Source organism: Engraulis encrasicolus, chromosome 2 (genome assembly GCF_034702125.1).
Source record: "Engraulis encrasicolus isolate BLACKSEA-1 chromosome 2, IST_EnEncr_1.0, whole genome shotgun sequence".
Taxonomy (NCBI): Eukaryota; Metazoa; Chordata; class Actinopteri; order Clupeiformes; family Engraulidae; genus Engraulis; species Engraulis encrasicolus.
Window position 1 is genome coordinate 37047095 of NC_085858.1, and position 9789 is coordinate 37056883.

General features: G+C 45.5%; 1 protein-coding gene across 1 annotated transcript in view; it reads left to right on the forward strand.

The window, feature by feature from the left end:
- col1a1a (collagen, type I, alpha 1a) overlaps positions 1-9789 on the forward strand; it is a 29067-nt gene that overhangs the window by 19050 nt on the left and 228 nt on the right. Inside the window, exons 33-51 of the mRNA XM_063187793.1 lie at positions 173-280; positions 474-527; positions 767-820; positions 1112-1219; positions 2173-2226; positions 2342-2395; positions 2569-2730; positions 3087-3194; positions 3453-3560; positions 3997-4050; positions 4234-4341; positions 4511-4564; positions 5158-5265; positions 5749-5802; positions 6166-6273; positions 6406-6682; positions 7374-7564; positions 7994-8236; positions 8503-9789. The exon at positions 8503-9789 is cut by the window's right edge and continues 228 nt beyond it. Coding sequence (XP_063043863.1) covers positions 173-280; positions 474-527; positions 767-820; positions 1112-1219; positions 2173-2226; positions 2342-2395; positions 2569-2730; positions 3087-3194; positions 3453-3560; positions 3997-4050; positions 4234-4341; positions 4511-4564; positions 5158-5265; positions 5749-5802; positions 6166-6273; positions 6406-6682; positions 7374-7564; positions 7994-8236; positions 8503-8649 — 2154 coding nt within the window. The 3' untranslated portion in view covers positions 8650-9789. The remainder of the gene's footprint in view (positions 1-172; positions 281-473; positions 528-766; positions 821-1111; positions 1220-2172; positions 2227-2341; positions 2396-2568; positions 2731-3086; positions 3195-3452; positions 3561-3996; positions 4051-4233; positions 4342-4510; positions 4565-5157; positions 5266-5748; positions 5803-6165; positions 6274-6405; positions 6683-7373; positions 7565-7993; positions 8237-8502) is intronic.

Consider the following 9789-nt stretch of genomic DNA (forward strand, 5'->3'; position numbering starts at 1 on the left):
ACTGAGTAATTGAAGTGAACAAATTGAAATGTGTTGATTGATTAAATGCTGCAATAACACCCTCATTCCTAAGTGCATTGACAATCTCAATATATTTATAATGAACAGGAAATGAAACACCCACTCTCAATCACACAAGACTAACACATTTGCTGTTTTTTTGCATTGGTAGGGCGAGGGTGGTGCCAAGGGAGCCGATGGTGCCCCTGGTAAGGATGGCGTGCGTGGTATGACCGGACCTATTGGACCTCCTGGCCCCACTGGTGCAACTGGTGACAAGGTGAGTTTCTTTGGTCTCTCTTACATCAAACATCAAGTCTTTGAACATTTGGGACCTTGCCCTTTATCACAGGCTTTGTCAAGCTCTCACATAGCCAAGTTCTTGAAATCACCCTCCCTCTTTCCAAACTTTGAGCTCTTTGCCATTTTGAAGTCATGAAGTCCTGAACTCTTCTTTGTTTGTCCAACCATAGGGTGAGGGTGGTGCCCCAGGACCTGCTGGACCTTCTGGTGCTCGTGGAGCCCCTGTGAGTATATCTCTTCACCTCTTGACCTCTTTGTGACCTTGACTATATCTCATGACCTCTTCATGACCGTAACCTCATTTGCACTGATTGGAAACATCGACAGCAGCAGCTGCAGTACAATTCAAACCAAAATATCAGATTTCACCCCCACCTACAACAGTGACAGTGACTTACAACATGCAGCACCCTTTCTCCTACACTACCTTGCCTAATTCTCCTGTGTTTGGTGTCCTGCTTAGGGCGAGCGTGGAGAGTCTGGCCCACCTGGACCTGCTGGATTCGCTGGACCTCCTGTAAGTGTCCAAAAACAACCTTTTCACCAACCTCAATCTCCTTCAGGATCAACGAATTACCTCTTCTTATCCACGAATTCCCAAACAAATACATCATGGCCTAATTTTATCACCTCTTCACCAACCTCCATTTTCTTTTTGACCAACATAATATCTCTACTTTATTTACTGTAGCCCCGAATACCCAAACAAATATATCCATACCCAATTCACTGTACCAATCTCTACTTGGGTACTGTTAGTGCATATGTGTCTTACCATAGGTGTTCTTCCTTTCCCTTCTCAATACAGGGTGCTGACGGTCAGCCTGGTGGCAAGGGAGAGGCTGGAGACAACGGTGCCAAGGGTGATTCTGGACCTCCCGGACCTGCTGGAGCCACTGGTGCCCCCGGACCTCAGGTACACCCATGAACTGAACACCAAACCCATCACTAACCACCAAACTAAACACCATACCCATCAAACCCACCCAACCCAGATAGCCTGATACCACCCCCCCCCCCCCCCCACACACACACACACACAACTTTGTTATATAATAGACAGCAAGAAGGAACTTTCATTCACACTTCCCCTTTGCTCTAAATAAGGGTAGGAGTAGGCCCCTTACACATGACCACTTTGCCACAAATCCAGACATGAGTAGAAATCAGACGAAAAGTAGGCACCCACATACATACATTACATACATACATACATACATACATACATACATACATACATACATACATATATACATACATACATACATACATACATACATACATACATACATACATACATACATACATACATACATACATACATACATACATACATACATACATACATACATACGACCACTTTCAAACCAGGCCAGGAGAGGTAGACACCCATACACATTCTGCCATTTGCCCCAGACTAAGTCAATAGAATGTATCCACTCACAGAACCACTGTGCTCCAAATTAGGCTAGGAGCAGGCCACATACCCGGTAGCACTTGGTCCCAAACCAGGCCAAAAGAAGGCACCCACACGTACACACAACCACTTTACCCCCAATCAGGCCAGGGGGCCACTAGAGGGAGGCATGCACTTCATTAAAACAGCTTATCAATTAATCCTCTTAATTGACACAGGTGGTCACATCCCCTAATCAGTTGTTGTACCTGAGCAATTAGAAACAGCATCCAAAGCAAGTCTGTATGGTTAAGTATCAGTGTGTGACAACCAATTATATTAATTCTATAGTGTTCCTAATGGACAGCTTCTTCATCCGAGCACACGGTTAACAGACATCATAGGCCAAGAACGATTAAATGTGATCCCTGCTCACTCTTCTGACCTACTAACACATATCTGCATCCCAACAGGGACCCGTTGGTGCTACTGGAGCTAAGGGTGCCCGTGGTGCTGCTGGACCTCCCGTAAGTACAATTATTCACAAAATACTTGCAACTCATACGTTCTGCTGCTGGGATAGATCATAGTCTTCAGGATCACACAAATCAATGCATTTCTGTATTTCTACTTTTAAACTAGGGTGCTACTGGATTCCCTGGTGCTGTCGGAAGAGTTGGACCTCCCGGCCCCTCTGTAAGTAGCCTGCCATACACTTTTTGTATTCTTTTTCTATGCAATTTTGTATTCTTTTGACTTTTGAAACATCATTCAATCAAGCACACTCCCAGTAGAGCATCATGGGAAAAGTCCAAACTGAGACATTTTCCAATTCCTGACCTTTGACCTGTTGACCTTGCCCATTTCAGGGCAACCCTGGACCAGCTGGACCTCCCGGACCTGGTGGCAAGGAGGGACCCAAGGGTAACCGTGGTGACACCGGAGCTGCTGGACGCCCTGGTGAGGTCGGAGTTGCTGGACCTGCTGGCGCCCCTGGCGAGAAGGGAGCCACTGGAGCAGAGGGACCCTCTGTAAGCATCCTAACTTTTTCTTGGCAACACCTTAATCCATGCATCTGCACTGTTCCATGAGTTTGAGATAAGTGGGGAGACAAACTTACTTACTGAATCCACATTCACTTAGATATTCAGTGTTCCACTGAACTGTATTCTGCAGTATTCTACAGACAATACACCTAGTCCAACATTTGCATACCTGGTAGTGCTTCTGTATGTCTCCAGGACTCTGGCCATCAGTAGAAACAACTACAGTCCAAGATTCAAATACTGACTGATATCCATCTATCACTTCTGGGCTGCTTGAGTTCCTCATGTTAAGGTTTGTTTGTGCTCCACACACTTACAAGTTCTCTTTCTCACTATCTTAGGGAGCCCCTGGTATCCCCGGACCTCAGGGTCTTGCTGGATCCCGTGGTATTGTTGGTCTGCCTGGACAGAGAGGAGAGCGTGGTTTCCCTGGTCTTCCCGGACCCTCTGTAAGTATTCCCATTGAATGAAATGACTAATTATACCAACAGCTTAGATGAAAGACAAGGAGGACCATTCTTACGCATGTAGTTCATGTCCACAGTTTAGTGTATTGGTGTATTAGTCCAATCTGACAAGGAAGGAGTTGTTTTCTTACCTTCTCATTTTCATACTGATTTTGGCCATCTTGAGTCAATGACAGAGAGAGTTGTTTCCATTCCTTTGCTTTCTTTCTACTCACACCTGTCACTTGTTTTCTACTTCAGGGAGAGGTTGGCAAAGCTGGACCTGGTGGACCCAGTGGTGAGCGTGGACCCGGTGGACCCATGGGACCTGCCGGACTTGCTGGACCCCCTGGCGAGGCTGGACGTGAGGTGAGAGCTCACTTGGGGCACAAAGCTCTCTTCCTACCTTCTGTCTTCTCTGGATTTGTTTGGACACCAGGCAGTCTTCTGAGGGAGTCGTTGTTCTGATCTCATCTGACTATGACTTGAATCCCGTTTGTGGGATCCATGTCCCAAGATCCAATTGAACACAATAGCTCCAACAAATGTCCCTGTAGATGACAGCAGGTATAGTACAGTAATCGCAACACAACAAGCCCCAGTAGTCATTAGTCGACCTTCAACCAGACCACTCCCAGAATGTGTCTGTAGAAATAAGGTCTATGTCAGGTGCACAGAATCATCTTGCCACACAAGTACAGTAATACCAAAATAAGTCACAACAGTTGTCAGCCAATTTAGAACACGTAGCGAGACATTCAATATCAAGTGCACAGAGTTACTCCTCCTGTTTTGTTTCTCTCAGGGTGCCCCTGGACAAGAGGGAGCTGCTGGACGTGATGGCCCTGCTGGACCCAAGGTTAGTGCACCCCATCTTTTAGTGCACCCCTTTTTCAGTCACAACCTTTGACCCTACACAAAAACTCTTCAGATGATGTCACATCATATCTGTGGTTTGCTCTCAGTTTTCAGTTTCCTCTCCTTCTTTTTTCTACGTGAGTCACTAACTCATTTCACCTTCTCCTCCATGGTGCCACCATAGGGAGACCGTGGTGAGTCTGGCGTCTCTGGAGCCCCTGGCGCCCCCGGACCCTCTGGAGCCCCTGGACCCGTCGGACCCGCTGGCAAGACTGGTGACCGTGGAGAGTCTGTGAGTGCCTGCGAAAAATCCCCACTGACCTTTGCACCACCAAAGCACAGTAGAACACAATGAATGGAAGAGTACCATTCTCCTCCTCTAAGGAAGGTGAATATGATGTGAGATGACCTGGGTTAACCTTGTTGTGTTTTGTCTCCTTGTCTCTGTTTGCCTCCTCTAGGGCCCCGCTGGCCCTGCTGGTTCTGCTGGCCCTGCCGGTCCCCGTGGACCTGCTGTAAGTATAATTGTCCTTCGCCTTTTGTCAGTCTTGATCTAAGCCTGTTAGGTGGCCAGAGTGCATTTCTCTGCGTCTTCCACGCTTTTTCTCTCTTAACTGCCATAGAAAAAGTTGTAGACTTGGAATCGCTCAATACAATACTGTATATATCATGTATATTTTCTCATATGGCTAATATTCATGAATATGAATATTTTTGTACATACAATCCTTACATGCAATATATTCGTTTCTAGGCCTGTCTTTGTCACTCTACAGTAATGTAGACGTGTCACCCTTGTGACACCCTTGTCCTGCATCGGCATATTAGCAACCCATTATCCTTACTGCTGAACCTGCTGTTGTAGGCACAACAGCGGCACAAACTGAACCGCCAAGCAGTGTTGCCAGATTGGGCGATTTCCCCAAAAATTACATTTTGCAGGAAAACCCGCCCAATTTTGCCCATAGAAATCAATAGAATTGGGCGGGATTTAGTGCTTCCAGGCGGGTTTTGAGCATTTTTTGACCTGGAAATCAGGAGCCTCATCTGGCAACCCTGCCGCCAAGCTGAATCTCATTTGCATCTCTCTTTCTTGTGTATCTCACAGGGACCCGCTGGAGCTCGTGGAGACAAGGGAGAGGCTGGTGAGGCTGGCGAGAGAGGCATGAAGGGACACAGAGGATTCACTGGCATGCAGGGACCCCCCGGACCTCCCGTAAGCAAACCAACTTCACTCTTTACACCATTTACATTACTTTAAATCCATAACATCTACTACAGAACCACCGAGCACCACGTCACTCACTTTTTGGATTGAGGACATTCGCCAGATCTCTTGTAAGCCAACAAACATCTCTCACACACCACTCAACCTTTCTCTGTTCCACTGCTACAACTTCCACCTAGCACCACACAGAAAACTAATCATTCAATCTGAATGAGTACACTCCCCTGGATCTCCTGAAAGCCAACCACTACATTCAACAACCTGCCACTTAAACTAGTCATATTGACAGCTCACACCTCCACATCAATCACCTTTCATGGCATCACCTCACATTTTATTTTATTTATGGTAAACACAAACAATTTTTGCATTTATATCCCAAACACCTTTGATTTACTCAGCACACTATGGCATCCATGTCACTACAGTTCACTGGAAGACAACCCACTAATCTGTTGTTTCTGTGGACAGGGGTCATCTGGTGAGGCTGGACCTGCTGGCGCTAATGGACCTGCTGGACCCAGAGTATGTATTTGTCGAATGTTGTTTCTGTTATTTTTGTAGTTAAACATTTTCTCCAAAAATATTAATACTGTACTTACAGAAAATAAGACCATCACCTCTTGTATTACATAGCAACAAGCTAAGCATCTATAGCTATGTATTAGTTTAGGTTATTACAAGCTAGTAATTTGAGATGTGTTCAAATAGTTACAGAGACAGATATCATTCGGCTACTTCACCATGTATCTCAGACCCTAAGGTCACTGCCACTTCAAGTCTATGGCACAAAAGACCCGGTCAATTCCCTATGAGTGTCCGAGGTCAGAGAAGCAATGTCTGTTTCTGCCATGTCATCTCACTGTGGTCTCTCCTCAACACACACAGGGACCTTCTGGATCTGCTGGTTCCTCCGGTAAGGATGGCATGAGCGGACTGCCCGGACCCATCGGACCCCCTGGACCCCGTGGTCGCACTGGAGAGATTGGACCCTCTGTAAGTCAACAGACACAAGACTACCGTTCACCTGTTGCGTCAATGCACAGTGTTTGAATTTAAAAAGTGCAACTCTAAACCATGTGCTCTCCTCCTCGATGTCTTACCGCTCCTGTTCCTCTTCATCTTTAGGGACCCCCTGGACCTCCCGGACCCCCAGGACCCCCCGGCGCCCCCGGTGGTGGATTCGACCTCGGCTTCATCGCCCAGCCCCAGGAGAAGGCCCCCGATCCCTTCCGTTTCCGTGCCGACGACGCCAACGTGATGCGCGACCGCGATCTGGAGGTTGACACCACCCTCAAGTCCCTGAGCCAGCAGATTGAGAGCATCCGCAGCCCCGACGGCACCAAGAAGAACCCAGCACGCACCTGCCGTGACCTGAAGATGTGCCACCCAGACTGGAAGAGCGGTGCGTGTGTCTTAATCCTCACAACACATGACATTACATTATGACAGTCTAGACTTACTGTCGCTTTGCTGTGACCTTTGAACCCAACTCCCAGACTGGAAGAGCGGTGTGTGTCTTAATGCTCCCATCACATGACATTACATTATGACAGTCTAGACTTACTGTCGCTTTGCTGTGACCTTTGAACCCAACTCCCAGACTGAAAGAGCGGTGTGTGTCTTAATGCTCCCATCACATGACATTACATTATGGCACTCTAGACTTACTGTAGCTTTGCTGTGACCTTTGAACCCAACTCCAAACTCCCAGCATTAGACTACTGGTGCAACCATTAGGCCACGGCTGCCTTCTGCCTGTATGGTTATGCCAGTTTTAACTTGCTGATAAGCACACAGTTTGCCATGTAACATGGGACACTAAAGTTTTAAGTGTGCTCCTACTGCTATAAGAACTTGGTCACCTAGTTTCACCCGATTTTCGATTTTCACAATATTACCATTGTGCCATAACTGACATTTCACCCATGCACCACTAACTTCACAAAGGCTTTCGACACTCACTCACACTCAATTTGACATAAGGCTCATCCTCATGCACCACACCAATGTTCCCACATCATTTACTTTTTTCACATTCACTCACTCACTCACTCACTCACTCACACTTCTGCTCCACTCTTTCCCCCATCCAGGAGAGTACTGGATCGACCCCGACCAGGGCTGCACTCAGGACGCCATCAAGGTCTACTGCAACATGGAGACTGGCGAGACCTGCGTCTACCCCACCGTCGCCGAGATCCCCAAGAAGAACTGGTACACAAGCAAGAACATCAAGGAGAAGAAGCACGTCTGGTTCAGCGAGTCCATGTCCGATGGCTTCCAGGTAAATACCATTTCATAGCATTTCGAAACCTCATTGGATCTCCTCTTGATGCGGTTTTGATTTATTGAATCATATCTTAAAAAACTGGCCCCACGCCTCATATGAAGACCATGTGAGGTCATTTAATGATTTAAAATGTATTTATTCATTTCAGATGTTATAAGAAAGTAATCAACAGCCTCCAAGTCAACAAAACAAAATGATATCAATAGGAGGAAAAACACTTCATTGATCAAATTACTTAAAATGGACAGTAAAGAGTAAAGATACTTAAGTGAAGTTTATTTCATAACACGTTCTGATATCCAGTTTGAGCATGGTGCTGTTTTCAAATGCCTGTGTTCAAATGCTAATTTACTGTATTTCACTTCCCCTTTTCCACCACCACCACCACCACCGCCACCACCAACCACCAACTACCACCACCAGTTCGAGTATGGCAATGATGCATCCAGCCCTCAGGATGTCAACATCCAGCTGACCTTCCTGCGCCTGATGGCCACAGAGGCCTCCCAGAACATCACCTACCACTGCAAGAACAGCATCGCCTACATGGACCAGCAGTCGGGCAACCTCAAGAAGGCCCTGCTGCTCCAGGGCTCCAACGAGATCGAAGTCAGAGCCGAGGGCAACAGCCGCTTCACATACAGTGTGGTCGAGGACACTTGCACGGTGAGTCGCTTGCTCTTATTGTTGTTATTGTGTTACTTTTTTATACACTATTTAGTATATTTTGTACATGGTAAATGTGAGTCAAAAATATTACCTTTAGTCGTTTTGTTTTTAGAGTCTCCCTCAACTGTGTACTTTGAGTTTGAATACGTTTTGTGTTTGATAGTAGTCATGGGTTATGATGTGTGTCTGACTGCCTGTTCTTCTTCTTCTTCCTCCTCCTCCTCTTCTTCCTCTTCTTTCCTCTATCTCGTTATCAAACGCAGTCACACACTGGTTCATGGGGCAAGACAGTCATCGATTACAAGACAACGAAAACATCCCGTCTGCCTATCATTGACATCGCTCCTATGGACGTTGGTGCACCTGATCAGGAATTTGGCATTGAAATTGGCCCAGTCTGCTTCTTGTAAAAAAGAAATCTGGACTTGAAATTGTTTGTGTGAGTGTGTGTGTTTTTTTCTAGCAGTCATCTCTCTAAATCCTTTTCCTATGCATTAAAAAACCCCTCAAGTTTGATTTGGCTGTCAAAATGATCCACTTGCTTAAAACTGCGCTTCTGAAGACCGTGATGCGTGTGTTATCCAGTTTTTTTTTTCTTCCTGGGACCACTATGTTATCACCACCTACACCAAGGATTCTTTAGAGGACTCATTTGTTTCACTGGCAACAAGAAAATAATTTATACTTGTAAAGCGTAAAATCTCCCCCCTGGAATTGAAAAAAAGAAAAAACACAAAAAAACATCAGATACAGGTGACTTTTTCTACCACTGCGGAAGGACAATGAAAAAGAAAAACAATGCTTTGTACCATGTTCAGGTGTTAAATAAATATGGAAAACGACTGTAAAAAAGTGTCTTGTGGTTCTACCCTCCAGGACGAGCAGCCATCGCATGGGAAAAAAAGTATCTTTGTTCTTGCAGGAGTCACACAGTGTACAGCAGTAGACAGGGGTTCGACTTCATTTTGAAATCTAATGGCTACCTCAGACAAGAAACCACCTTTACCCATTTAGACAAACGAACCAGGGTAGATTTTACACAATGGAAGTATAATGGAAAGGAGAAAGCGGTGCTACATTGAGGTCTTGTTAGCCGGATGTATTAGAATTCTGATTATGGAAGTGATGTATTTTTCTGCTAACAAGGCCTTTGGTGCTAAGATACCACAATGACCTTGTTGTTCAGTTGTGACAGATGCCATCTTTTATTTTTAAAAGTTTGTGCTAAAGTCTACTTGAGCCTTGGTTAGGGGGTTAAAAACTACAGCTGTGATACACACACAGTCTTTTTTTTAGTGTAGAGTAAGCAGGTGGATTTGTTCAAACTATTTTGTTTTTGTTTTTATTTCAGACACCTTTGACACTTTTTGGTTGTTGTCTTTTGGTTTACTTTTTTACACCCCCTTTTATGTCTTTGGCAACTACCCCTCTAACCCTTTTGTGTTTTTATTCTGTTCTGTTCTGACAAGACTTTGGGGAAAAGAAAACAGGAAAAAAAGAAAAAAACTGAGAAAGTCCAACTACCATGAGAGACGCAGACACACTATAGG